General features: G+C 42.3%; 1 protein-coding gene across 11 annotated transcripts in view; it reads left to right on the top strand.

Moving 5' to 3' along the window:
• The window catches only part of MAP7D2 (MAP7 domain containing 2), a 124956-nt gene that overhangs the window by 42901 nt on the left and 67328 nt on the right, over positions 1-14727 (top strand). For 10 of the 11 annotated variants that reach the window (XM_075594314.1, XM_075594313.1, XM_075594309.1 and 7 more), the window contains exon 2: positions 13327-13404. In XM_075594314.1, the coding sequence (XP_075450429.1) occupies positions 13327-13404 (78 nt within the window). Of the gene's footprint in view, positions 1-1482; positions 1614-13326; positions 13405-14727 lie in introns of those variants that run through there. The other variant, XM_075594310.1, reaches the window with a different exon arrangement.

Here is a 14727-nt window from a genome sequence, read left to right as displayed (position 1 = left end):
TTGGCCCACCTTAAAAAAGGTTGGCCAGCTCTGCACTATAATCTTTGTATACAGCTTATATCGGTAACAATAACAACACATTCTAAGGCCCATGCCATGGTGCCTTCGTCCGTGCGGAGGCTGTGGTTGACGGGCCGTGGGGGGGCGTTCCTAGGGGCGTCACGAAGCTGGTTTGCACTTATTGGGCGAACCGCTCACGTGACCCACGTGTCACGCCAAGAAATCAGTTTCAACTGATTTTTGGCGCAACGCGCGCCCCCTCCTGCCTCCACCCACAAAATCTATGGGCGCGATCACTGCCTTAAGGCAGTCTGATCGCGCCCCCGTGCGAAGGCGTCTCCCACAGCTCTTTTGCAACTCTGAAAATGTCGTGGACAAGCTGTGGATCCTAGCCTGCCAGGAACAATCTTGGCCAGAGTTGTGCTGTGTCCTACACTGCTGAAGTGAGTTGGATTTTTTGTACTGATGATTGTGTGTAAACCATGCTGATAACCTTTACCAAGGATTTAAAGTAAATATCATGTATTTCACAGTAAAGGCATCAACAAACAAAACATACAATATAACAGATCAGACTTCTGTAAATAAACCTTGGTTGAAAAATGTGTGGCTTCTGGGCAGGGACGACGGGGAATATTGCAGCCCTCGGTTCAGGGCCGTGGCCCGGGGCTTTTCACCTTCGCCATCGCCTCCTGCCAGGTCCCTACTCATGGCGCCGCGGCATGGTGTCACATTGCCATGGCAATGGGACGTCCCGTTGTCATAGCAACAGAGCGCCATGATGAGGGACCATGCATGAGCAGATGCCGCCGAAAGAAGGTAAAAGTTAGAGGCGCTCTACCCTGGCAATCCGTTCCATTGTTGTGGGTTAGAGCTTGTGGCCTCTGTATCTGTGGGGCTTGGTGCAGTGACCACGTTCAGCCTCGCCCATGAGTTCTAAGCAGTAACCTGTGCGCGTATCTGCTATTATAATGACATGTCATCTTTATGCCACTTTAATAATTCTTTATTGTACTGTGCTGCGTAATGATTCCCGACACCTCATACACAAACTATATTAAGTGTAGCCCCTTCTCTTCTGCTCCTGTCCCTCTTGTGCGTACGTGTGTGTTATGCACATCTTTGTCTAAAAATAATGATTTAAAAAAAAAAAAAGAAAAAAAAACCTTTCAATTAATAATAATTTGTCCTGGTCACTGAAACCTTGGCAGGGCTGTTACATATCCTGTTTTGGTGAGCAGGACGCTTTGTACATTCATTAGTATTTGTTGCGGTGCTGCATGATTTTAGGCTTTCTGGTCTAAAACGAAAAGCAAATAAACATACCTGGTTTGCTAATGCCAAACTTTACGTAAGAGAGGCGGTTCTGCAGTGCTGTCACTTCATTGCACTTTCATTGTCTGATGAGAGGTGCTGCCGCTTTAATAGCCCGGCAGACACTGCTGAATGAGGTTAGCATTTGCTGAATGGGTTTCCAGGGTGACTGTAGAAGATGGGTTAGGGCACGCAGCGCCAATAGCAGGGTTGTGCTTTCATTGTGAGCCTCCTCCTTTTTGTCTACACTTAAAAATTCCTCTTGTCCTGGAAGTAGGAAAACAACATCACTACGCGGGGTAAGTGTTCAACTCTCCCTGTTTTTTAGATACCTTTTTTTTTAACTTCATTTTCAAATGCACAACCTTTTATTAAAATGTTTCTTATTGTAGATCATTTTTAGTTTCAACCTCAATACATTTAACACTATATTATGTATCACACTAATGCCTCTGATAATACAGATTTTGTTGTAGGTTGTGATAACTTGATGGACGAACATGAGATTTTGTCTCCAATCTAATAGGTTGTGCAGAGCTTTTGGAATCTCATAGGTCTCTTCTTCATTTGTGTTTGCAGTACATCTGTATGGGACACGATTATTTCACCCATGATAAACTGTCATGTTGCTGCATTAAAGGTCTGAACTACTGGTAATACAGCGATGCTGCACATTTATTAGGAAGTTGGTTTAGTCCTGGAAATAAAGCATTCATTTTAATTCAGATCCGAGTTAATCTTTTTACCTAATAAAACGTGTATGTGTGTTACATTTTGTATTGATGGTTATTATTTGTACGTAGTTACAGAATTTGACTTTGCTTCTCGCTTCAAATCTATGTACAGTATTTCTGTGCTGTTAGAGGAAAAATGTCTGCATACAAGAGCACAACATGTTTTTTGGTTTTGAAGTCCGTTCCAGGGAATGAGCGAGCGAGTGCAGGCCTGTTGGTGCTGTAACCCAGCAGTGTCTGTGCAGACTGATATCTGGAGGGGGCGGAGGGAAAACAAAATGACAAATGATCTAGTAATGGAAATTACATTCTTACTTTTGGTTTAAAAACTTTGTTTATATCATTGTTTATAATTATCACCGGGCGCTAGGACCCAGTGTCGGGTAATTTCCATTCTGCTCCCTCGGTCCTTCTCTTACCTGCAGCGGAGGGAGAGGAGGACCACGGCGACATCCTGGTGGCGGTGGGAGCAGCGGAAGACATCCTTCAGGCGTGGGGTGGCAGCAGACATTCTTCAGCCGGTGGGAGCAGCGGAACACATCCTTCACAGCCGGTGCCGGTGGGAGCTAAGGAACATGTGTCCGGAGCAAGGAGCGTTACTATTGGACAGCAAGGGAGGAGCGCGACTTCTGACTTCGGTGCAGCTCCTCCTCGGCTGTCCAATGTAACGCTCCTGCCCCGGTCACATGTTCCTCTGCTCCCACTGGCACCGGCTGTGAAGGATGTCTTCCGCTGCTCCCACCGGCTGAAGAATTACGTCCTCTGCTGCCACCGCCTGAAGGATGTCTTCTGCTGCTCCCACCGCCACCAGGATGTCGCCGTGGTCCTCCTCACCCTCCGCTGCAGGTAAGTCAAAACTACCCGGCGGGTAATTTTTTCCCCCCCAGGTACCGGTTATTTTTTGGACTCGGTACATCACTACTATCTATACACAGATGTGTGTATTTATTACAGATCAGCAAGGAGAAGTGAAGATTACATTTAATAATGTAATTGCTCTCCGTTATATATTCTGCTCATGTTGTTTTTAATATTTGTTCAGCTGGTTTTTAGTATTTAACTGTTCAGAGGTGAGAGCTTCATTCTGTGACCCCAGCTTACATTGTTTAAAGCTCAAAACATGCGTATTAGAGCAGCTGATTCCGGATATCTTACTGTATGTATAAATGTAACCCATTCTTTGCCAAAAATGCTTTTATTGCTACCCCTTGCTACAGTGAAGGCTAAGTTTAGAAATCTAGTATCTTACATAAATGTGATTCAAGTGATTCTTCACCACTTATTGAATATGTAGCCCCCCTATAGGGACTACAACATAATGTAAGGCCTCGGGTTATATAGTAGGCGCGTCCACGACGGAGCACATGGCTTCACGCGCGCCAGTTGCAGAGGCGATCCATGGCCTGTGGGATCTCGAGGAGGAGACGCGACGGGGAGGCGTGAAATATATTTCTCTAAAAAATAAAAAGGCGCGTCGCAGGCATACCGTGACGTCACGTGAGCGGTGCGCCCTAATTGGCTGAACTCTGCACGTGACCAGGCCGTCGCACAACAAAATCAAAAGATTTTGTCTTGTGACAAATTGGCAGCACCGTCGCTCTCGTTCATGAGCACGCTCGCGTGCTCCATGGCTGTCTCCAGACTCACGGCCTTTTGTTTGCATCGCGTGCTGTGCCACTGACTGGACGCGTGCTTAGGCGTTAACAGAATGGGTTAACTGGGTGGGACTACTCCGGTATTGCCCCTCCCAGCATGTGATGTAGATGACTATGCAAAAGGGATAGCCACCCTCCAGTATGTCTGGAGACCAGTGATGTCACTATAGAGAGATCGAAGAGTGTGTATATATAGCTCCACCTAATGTTCTAGTAGCAGGTTCTGCAGAGGGCCCACTGTGACTCCTGTAAATAGGTTTGTGTGTATACAGTTGCAGGAAAGTTTGTGAACCCCTTAGAATTTTCACATATTTCAAAACTAAAATCTAATTAGATCTTAATCCAAGTCCTAATAATAGATCAAGATAACCTCATCAAACAAATGACACAAAAACATGATCATTTTTCAACATTTATTAATCCACAAATGATTAAACATTCAATATGCATGTAAACCTTTAGATTCAGTACCTGGTGGCACCCCCTTGAGCAGCAATGACTTAAACTAAGCGTTTCCTAGAACTGCTGGTCAGTCTCGCATCGGTTTTCTGGAATTTTGGCCCATTCCTCTTTACAGAACTGCTTCAACTCTGTGACATTTGAGCACTTCCTTGCATGGACAGCTCGCTTCAAATCCTGCAACAACATTTCGATGGGGTTTTGGTCCGGACTTTGACTAGGCCATTCTAAAACCCGGAATTTCTTCTTCTAATTCATTCTAATTTAGATCTGCTTGAATGGTTAGGATCATTGTCTTGCTGCATGACCCGCTTTAGCTCACTGGTGGATAGCCTTACATTCTCCTCTAGAATCTTCTGATACACTTCAGATTTCATGGTTTTGTCAATAATGGCAAGACGTTCGGTCCTGTGGCAGCAAAGCAGCCCCAAACCATCACACTCCCACCTCCATGCGTGCCGGTTGGAATGAGGTTCTTCTGTTCAAACGCAGTGCATGGTTTTTGCCAAAAAATTCTACCTTTTGACCCATCTGTCCAGAAAACATTTTCCAGAAGTCTTGTGGATCACCTATGTGCTCTTTGGCAAATTTCAGATGGGTAGCAATGTTCTTTTTAGAGAGCCTTCCATGAACGCCATTCTTGTTCAATCTTTTTCTGATAGTTGACTCATGAACACTCACATTAGCCAAGGCGAGAATGGCCTGAAGATCCTTGTATGTTACTGTTTTTTTTCTTTTGTAACTTCCTGGATGATTTTCTGGTTGTTCTTGGAAAGATTTTGGTGGGATGACCGTTCTTGGTTAGAGTGACCTGTGGTCTTTAACTTTCTCCATTTGTAATCTATCTGTCTGACAGTGGATTGGTGTAACCAACAGATAAATCAAACCGCTCTCACTAGATACGTCCTAATGGTAAGTAAGAAAATAAAGCATGTGCATGGAGATAGATAATAGTATATCAAGGTTGATCCAAGAAGGGTCACAAGACTCCCCATATACTGTAAATGCACTCAATGCTGTAACCGTAATGAAGACAACAGTGGTCTACCAGAAATATTACTGTAAGCTGGTCAAATGACCCATGAGGGCTGGAATATTTAGAACAAAATAATAAAACTTTATTGTATCAAATTTAGTCCCAATCAATAATTAAAAACATATATACAATATTAAAATTTCCCATAGTGGAGTGGATAAGAGAGTGGCTGTGTATAATAGTATTGCCTCCAATAGGTTCAATAAACTCTTAACACTCTACTGTATACTGACATGAGGGGATATAAACTAATTTAGCTTCTGCTAGGTAGTATTAAGTTTCAGTGCGTTCAAGACTCAGTTGGATGTACCTTTGTCCTTATGGAAATAGCAGCAACGGCGGCCACACAGTGGTATTGTCTAAGAACTATAACTATAAAGGTAGAAACAGGACTTGCCTATATATAAGGTTGTGACAATACTGTAAATACAACATAGGTAGGTGCCAACATCATACAGGCATACCCCGCATTAACGTACGCAATGGGACCGGAGCATGTATGTAAAGCGAAAATGTACTTAAAGTGAAGCACCACCTTTTCCCCACTTATCGATGCATGTACTGTACTGCAATCGTCATATACGTGCAGAACTGATGTAAATAACGCATTTGTAACAGGCTCTATAGTCTCCCCGCTTGCGCACACCTTCGTTACAGGTAGGGAGCCGGTATTGCTGTTCAGGACGTGCTGACTGGCGCATGCGTGAGCTGCCGTTTGCCTATTGAGCGAGATGTACTTACTCGCGAGTGTACTTAAAGTGAGTGTACTTAAACCGGGGTATGCCTGTATATCACAGAGTGCATATATTTCAAATAGCTTTAGAAAGCTTCCATTCTAATAGTATACTGCAGCAAATATGTATAAAGTCCAATCTTGCTTACGGGGAATTTTAATATTGTGTATATATATTTTTAATTATTGATTGTGAGTAACTAAATTTGATGTAATAAAGTTTTATTATTTTGTTCTAAATATTCCAGTCCTCATCGGTCATTTGACCAGCTTACAGTAATAGTTCTGGTAGACCACTGTGTCTTCACTACTGTTACAGCATTGAGTGCATTTATATGGGGAGTCTTTTGACCCTTAGTGGATTGGTGGAGCCCCAAATCCTTAGAAATGGTTTTGTATCCCTCTCTAGACTGCTGAGCATCAATAAACTCTTTTCTGAGGTCCTCAGATTTCTTTTGATTGTGGCATGACGTATTTCTACACACCTGTATGGTGAAGACCAAACTCCCAAAGTTTCTGATCTTTCTTTTTATATATAAACTCTTCTCCCTGCGCCCCCCTACCTGCTCGCACCTCCCCCTACAGCGTCAAATGACACCGCAGGGTCATGTGACCCCGTGGTGTCATTTAACGCTGGTTTGCCATGGCGAGGTGTCGCTGGAAAGTTAAGCTAAGTAAAAATAGAGGCTTCGCACGATCCCCAGCATTTAATTTAAATGCCTTCTGGGAAGTGCAGGGCCTCTGTAAGCGCCGCGACCCTAACCCCAGAAAATCTCGCTCCCGTTTGCGCACCCCTCTAGAGCAGGGTTGCGCAAATTGGGGTGCACGCGACAGATTTTGGGGGGGTGCGGCGGTTACAGAGGCCCCACACTTTTCAACGCGAGGCCTCTGTAAATTCGCTTAGCAGATATCGCGTCTCCATGGCGTCACATGACCTACGGCGTCATTTGACGCTGCATTCAAGGTAAGGGGGGAGCTATTTCAGTAAGTCGACGGGGCCTTCCATCAATAGATAATGTGCCACCTGATGGCATCCAGAGCAAACAAAAAAATTGCTTACTTTGCCTCCAGATGGCAAGATCCCAAAGCCATATTGTGGGACGCCATGTCAATCATATGGACATTCCCTCATGTTTTTCCTCCCAATCCGTTACTCCAGATTGTGATCAGCAAAAACTTGAGACCAGACGAATGCTATACTAATAGCACCACATTGACCCAGATGGGCTTGGTTCACAGACATACTGAACCTTTCCATGGACGCTTCCTCCACTTCCTGCCCTGCTGACGCAATGGCCAATTCTCCATCCCAATCCTAGTCTTCTTCAATTGAAGGCATGGATGACAATCAAGTGATTACTGTGTCATGTGACAACTCCACAGATCTTCTACAACAACTGGGGTTTCAAAAAAGGCTCTAGCCTTCTTCACTGAAGGTACAAGTGTCAGCATTGGGCGCCAAATTCTTTTCGATGCTATGGTCGCCAGATTTATCAGGGCAATCATCTGAATCAAACCATGGATAAAGGCCCCTTTACATTCATGGATCTAAATTTAGTCTTCGAGGCTTTCACTTCGGTGGCTTTTGAGAGACCTGACCTATCCCTTTAAAACACTTGCCATCAAAACCATTATTCAGCACGCAGAGTTGGAGAATTGCAAGCATTATCCTGGAAGGAACCATATTTCCAGATCCATCAGGATAAAATTGTCATGCGACCAGTTCCTCACTTCCGTGCGAAGGTGGTATCCGAATCGTCTGGAGTGCCGGCTATAAAACTTTCGTCTGTGGTTGGAGCATTAACAGCCTGTATCCAGAAGACAACCGAGTTTAGGAAGATCTCCAGGCTGTTCGTTCTTTTCCAAGGTCCCAGAAAAGGGCAAGCGGCCTCAGTCAGGTCATTTCAAGATGGATCACAACAGCCACCAGTGAAGCTTATACTTTTGTAGAGAAGATTTCACTGCAGCCGATTAGGGCTCATTCAACTATTTTCTTTTGTGTGCTTCTTTTTAGGAGCTTACATAACTGAAAACTGACCAGCGGACATGCCACACCTCATTCATACCGGTGTCAGACTTCTTGTCCCACCCTCAGCTAGAAGGAGCAGTTGTCCCAGCTGTTTCTGGCTGCCATAGAGGAATTAAAGAAACTGAAATATTAATAGGCACAATTTTTTTTCATTTATTTTATTGTGTAAAAGAATTATGCATTTTTTTTCATCTCTGGTTTCTGAGCTTACGATGGTATATTTTAAACTGCGCTGGACTCTGGGGAGAGCTCCATTTTAACCTCCCGGACACTTAATATTTAAAATGATTCTTACCTGAATGGAGCATCAGATTTCACAAATAAAACCCGTATTGGAAAGGGCAAGAACAAACTTCTAAATAAAAAATGGCAATCCGTGTGGACTGCTTTGAAAGGATTTTTAAAAGTCAAGAAGTGTTTCATTAGTTTTGTTTACAGTATGAATTCTGCATGATGTTCATATTGTGTGCACCAGAAATTAGTTTAAATTTATGCAAACCTGTTTGTGAAATGCAACTATAAAAATAGGAGACAAGGGAGAGAAGGACAGTCATGTCCAATTTGTTTCCTGATGTTTCAGTTCATTCTCTAGAGTCTATGCTTATTGCAGCTTCCAGCTATTGCTACTCTGTGCCAAGTGCCACTGCTTCATGAGAAACATTGCTATCCAAACAGCTATTAAATGGCAGTGATGCTGTCCCCTGCCTCCAAGAAAACCTCATGTAGTTTATTGAAGACACACATTCTTTGGACACTATTGTTTTAAAAAGCGTGTAATTCTTAAATCCTTGAACCATTTCTCTGCCGGAGGTCTGGCGGCAGCAGAGGCATCACATGACCATCTTCCCACCGCGGCTTAGGTACGTGGTAGTGGCTCAGTTTGTACCGGGCCGACCACTCCATTCAAGCATTCGGTGTGATCATCCCCTAGGAAACGAATATTTTTGCCATGATGTACTAGGGCCTTTAGTGCTGGATGTGCAAACTGGGTGGGTGGGTGGGGGGGGGGGGGGAGCGAGCAGTTAAAGAGGCCCCGTGCTCTTATCTCACTTACCTGAATTGAGCCGGCTTGGCGCCACATGTCTCCATGGCAACGCGGGGTCACGTGCTGTCATTTGATGCTGCATTAAAGGTAATTCGGGAGCGCAACACATGGGGAGAGCAGGCAGGGGACTAGTGCAGGCAGTTTGTGCACCCCTGCTCTAGTTCACCAGGTCTCGGCCCATACCGTACCAGGTATAAGGGCTTAAAGATACAATTGGGATATAAATGCAATATTTACTGTACAATGAAAATGTACATTTGTAAAATATTAATTAGCGGTACACTTTATTGTATTGGGTAAGAGTGTTTTGCAAATAACTTGTACAAGACATCTGGAAGTATCTGAGGGCACGTAGTAAACAAATTAACTACCATTAAAAAGCAGTGGTTACTGTTAAAGAATTCAACTTTTAAACAACGGAGAAATGATACGGCCACAATTTTTTTTTTTACAAGGTGTTTGCAACATGAAAGGAAAAATGGCGAGGATGATTATTATAATAAATCAAATCAAAAGCTTTATAATAAATAAGGAAGTGGAAGCTTAGGTTTGGTGGGAAGAAAACTAGTGGTTCTCCTGCCCCTTATAACATTATCTGTGGGGCAATGTCCTCAGACTTTGCAAATAACTGTATAGTGGGGACTGATATTGAGGTATCAGGAATCTGCATTCTTTATGGTCACTGCATCCTGGTGAGGGATTAGAATGAGTTCCACGCCTACAGTACATATTGATGCTGCGGAGATTGTACCTTCTGCACAGGCAGACACCACACCCCCAGCAGACACAACTGGTGGCAAAGGCTTCCCAGTGTGTACAGTAAATAACAAACTGACGCCTCTCCTGGATCATTCTGCTGAGGTTTCAAGTTTTTCTGCCAGCCTGGAAAAGGTGCGTTCCCTTTTATCCCAACACCGTAACTGTACATTTTACTTCCTTAAAGGGTCAATTCCTCCTAGGTACAAAGTGTAATAATAGCAGTGACAGGTGTAAGGGGTCACACCTGGGAGTTTTTTTAATTTATTTATTTTTAATTATTTATTTTTTTTGTTACCAAAAACACTCATCATTTTTTTTGTCTTTTTAAAAAAGTTTTCAGTGAGCTGAGACTTGGGAGCGGGTTTGCTTTCCTCTGGCTGCTCACTATTCTGTCCACCGAGTGTTCAGCAAAAGTTTACACGTGCATGCAGAGCCCTCACTTCTTACCCCCCCTCCCTTATTATTATTATTATTAGTAATAGTAGTAGTAGTATTAGTATTAGTAGTTCTCTGATCAGGACAGGGGGGGCTAAGGGTAAAGAATACACTTAATTGACAACCCCCCCACCTCATCCGTAGACAAATCTTTGCTTTTAGCATGGTTGGATTAGTTAAAGTAAAACAATGACATTTGTTTACAAAAAAGTGTTTTTTTTTTTTTGTTTTTTTTTTTTTTTTTTAAGTAATCTGAACCAAGCTATTTTCTGTCCCAAAGTTAGAATTACAATGACCGCAAAAAAAGATGGCTTTCGAAAAGGGCGCTGTAATCCCTGAAGTTGTCATGGCTTTCTATTGATTCAGAATAGTTCGGCTGACCTGACTGCTATATAGTTTTGGGACAACAGTGGCCAACAGTTTAGCTCTGGTGAATCAAAAGTTAAACATCTCTGGAATAGGGGTGTCCCTGTAGTTAAAAATAGTATAGTTCTGCACCACATGATTCAGTTCATGTTAACTGCTATCTAGAGGCAGCAAGGGTGCACGGTTGAAGCAAAATATATAATTTCTGCTCATTGTGAGACAGAGTATGCCCCTTTAGCATGTCCTGCTGTATTGTTTTTTTGTGTGTGTGTGTGTTAAAAATCTTTGTTTTATTATTCTCTACCATCTGGGATTACCATGGTTAATTTGCACTGTGCACCCGTGAGAGCTCCATTTTTTAGCTCCCAGACAAAATTCTCCTCCTTACCTCCTGGGCGTAGCATCAGATTTAAAGATGAAAAAACATCTCCTAGAGGGGCTGTTCAAAATTACATTGAAAAATACAAAAAGGCCATGCATGTTGACTGCTGTGTTTAAAGGGGATATTCCACATGGCAATAAAACTATCTGAAATACATCTTTAAGTGAAACATATATACTTTTCTGGGGTTTTTTCCCTGTAAAAAATGGGTGGGGGGGGAATGTATTTTCACTGTCATTTTAATCTTATCTGATACTTGGAGTCCATCTTTTTTGTGTTTTGGTTATTCGAAATAAACCCCCGAATTCTGTAAATTCCAAGACCCACAAAGTCTTCCTACAAAAGAGCACAAGTTAAATATTGTAAAAACATTCCAGTGTGATGAGGTGGCCGTAGAAATATTAATGGTAGTGATGCTGTGGGATTTTAATTCAGGTTTAGTTGGCTTTGGTTTCAAGAGACACTGCTCCATTAAAGTTGATGGGTCTGGTTAAAGTGCCATTGCCAAATCATTCTGACTTTGGGCTGGTCATGTTCTAGAACTTCATGATTCATGCAACAAATATTGGGTTATTGAACGGATGACAGTTTTTGCCAGTAATGTCTATGTACAGAGCTGTTTACATTGTGTTAACAAGGTCTACAAACGTATCGGGACACTCCCTCCTAAGTATCTTCCTTTTCCAGTCAACGCGATCTCCCCTTAGAAAACGAGCGAAAAAAACATGAATCCTGTAGCTACTACGTGAAGGGGGGCCTGGAGTGACAGCGCCCAAAGTGTTAATGGAAGATGGGAGTCATACTAGGAAGTCTCCTGTGTGACCTCTTTATGTGACACTATCGGACCCTTCTGTAAAGAAGAGCACATAGAATATATACATTGAATATGAAAACCTGAGCCTGTGCTGGCGATACTGCAGCCTTTCAAGTGAGCAGACGTTGGGGATTACTAATTGTTAAACGCCGTCTGGTACAGAATATTGTGAATTTTTAAATGGTTGCAAGTGGGTCAAGAATTTGTTTAGCTGGGCACAGACTTTCACATTTTAGTGCAACTTTAAATATAGATGGTGAATTGTGACAGATTCTTCAGATGCATTAGATCAAGACTAGAACTACAGTACAGACATACCCCACATTAACGTACGCAATGGGACCGGAGCATGTAAAGCGAAAATGTACTTAAAGTGAAGCACTACCTTTTCCCCACTTATTGATGCATGTACTGTACTGTACTGCAATCGTCATATACGTGCATAACTGATGTAAATAACGCATTTGTAACAGGCTCTATAGTCTCTCCGCTTGCGCACAGCTTCAGTACAGGTAGGGAGCCGGTATTGCTGTTCAGGATGTGCTGCAGGCGCATGCGCGAGCTGCCGTTTGCCTATTGGGCGATATGTCCTTACTCGCGAGTGTACTTAAAGTGAGTGTACTTAAACCGGGGTATGCCTGTAGTTCACTAAAGGGGCCAGAGCAAAACATGTAGGTGTAGGAGGGCCACAATCTTGTTGTCATTTGTAAAAAAAAATTAAAGTATGTAAAAATTACATTTGAACATTTTCCAAGCTTTTATAACGTCTATAATTTGTACACTACCTTATTGGGGAAAACGGCGCTTATCTATCTAAGGAACTATTATTTGTTATTATTATCGTCTGCAAAGCGCCAACATATTCCGCAGCGCGGTAAAATGGGGACACAGAGATTTTTATTATTACATAAATGGTTGCTTACAAATACAAATAACTTGTATGAAATTAGCAGGAGCAGAGGGTCTAAGGGCCACATCAAGGCCCTTTACATGCTGAGTTTGGTCCAGGAGCGACAAGTTGAAGAGCCCTGCATTAGATTTGATTCCAGCAACCTTTTAACCCCTTGATGTCCACCGGTGTCGCTAAGCAATGTGGGTAGCTTCTATGGCAGCAACGTGGGTAAATACAAAGACTTTGGGTAGACGTAGTTGCTCAATGAGTTAAGATAACAACAGCACTGAGTTTGAAGCAGGGGAACCTGGTTCAATTCCTGGTGTCGGCTCCTTGTGACCTTGTGACCTTGTGCAAATCACTTTATTTTACTATTCTTCAAGCACCAAAATCATAGATTGTAAGTTCATCTGGGCAGGGACTGTATGTGTAAAAATCCTATGTACAATGCTGCTTACGGTGCACTACTGTATACTGTAATAGTGAAGCGCTTTGAGTCCCGTGAGAGAAAGGGCTTTATGAAATAAGTGGCACCTTTTGATGGTCACTCGGGTCTTCTCACTTTGCATAGAGTTGCTGAGTAAGTGGAACCACAGTGTGTTAAACATTGTCCAGTTTTGACGAGTTAGATATCTGTATGTATAATGTGCTCATTCTCTCTTTTTATTTCAAGCCATGGATGGCCTTTTCAAGACCGATGAAAGACAAAGGCTGGCAAAGGAAAGACGGGAAGAAAGAGAAAAATGTCTCGGTAAGTAGGACAATGCAAGTACATCTAGTACACCTCTTAATAAATGGTTTCTTTGTTTCAGATTGTTACTACATTTAGTCTCTTCAAAAAAAGCACTTAAAATGTTGGCAATGATTTTTTTCTCTCTGGGAAACCATTCCTTTACATTCTTTTTCCTGCATTTAATAGGGTCAGTCGCACCATGACGAGAACAGTAGCATATTTAACTGTGTAGCTTATTGACACACTGTCATGTATGAGTACTTGGACATGGTTTTGCCATGGCACCCTCCTGAAAGTATCATTATGCCATTACGTCATGATCCGGTGACCTGAACAGAACGGTCCTTCCATTCAGGCCACATTCAGTACTGACCACAATCTCTCCCGGGAAAGGAGCAAAAAGGCCTTGTACAAACCAAGTACGTCATATGGGTCTCCTGGCAGCCAGCCTTATAATCTAAGACTATAAAGCTCACCAGATGGAATTGTTCTTTGAGTCTCTGTTCTTATTATCAATGAGAGATGCCTGTGCATCAAAACATATACAGTAAGGTATGAACTATAATTTCAATATGAAGTCCTGCATCATGATAATGCCTTCTTGTCAGCTATGGGAATGTTTGATTCCTATTTTTTTTATTCCCAGCTTAGTCAATGAGAGTTCAGACTGTGTGACGAGTGTTAACATCATCCGACTTCATGTTCCATATACTGTTCATACCAATTTTTTTTTTAATGCAGATTTTCTGTACTGTTGCAGCCTGCTACTATAATTATTTCTATAAATTGAAGAAGCTTTAGTCATTTGTTTTTACTATTGCTGTCATTTGCCATCATGCAAGTTTAGAGGGGTTCATTGTTAAGTTTACTTTTTTCTTAAGGGAAGATTGTTGTCATTTGATGGTATTTTTGAAACCTGTAAATGTAAGTGTTATCTATTCTATGGGATTGTATAGACAGAAATAGACACTAGTACACGTTTACCACAATCCATCCTTAAAAGCTGCATTTAGATATTAAGCATTAGTTTACTGTTTATGAACTGAACTCTTTTTCCAAAGGTTCATGAACTACGTTTGAAATTTTTCTTATAATATATATATATATACAGTGTTCGACAAACCTATACATTTGCTCGCCCCGGGCGAGTGGATTTAACCCCCGGGCGAGTAAATATTGGCCCAAGCAGCACACGTTTGGTACTAGGTGGCGAGTAGATTTTTTGGTGATTTGTCAACCACTGTATGTATATATATATATATATATTTATTTATTTATTTATTTTTTTATTGTACAATGGTGATGAACATTTTCTCTCGGGCTCAACTTCCCATAGAAAAT

The sequence above is a fragment of the Ascaphus truei genome, chromosome 3 (assembly GCF_040206685.1).
Source record: "Ascaphus truei isolate aAscTru1 chromosome 3, aAscTru1.hap1, whole genome shotgun sequence".
Taxonomy (NCBI): Eukaryota; Metazoa; Chordata; class Amphibia; order Anura; family Ascaphidae; genus Ascaphus; species Ascaphus truei.
Note: the sequence above shows the minus strand (reverse complement) of the source record. Positions and strands in the feature narration are given on the sequence as shown.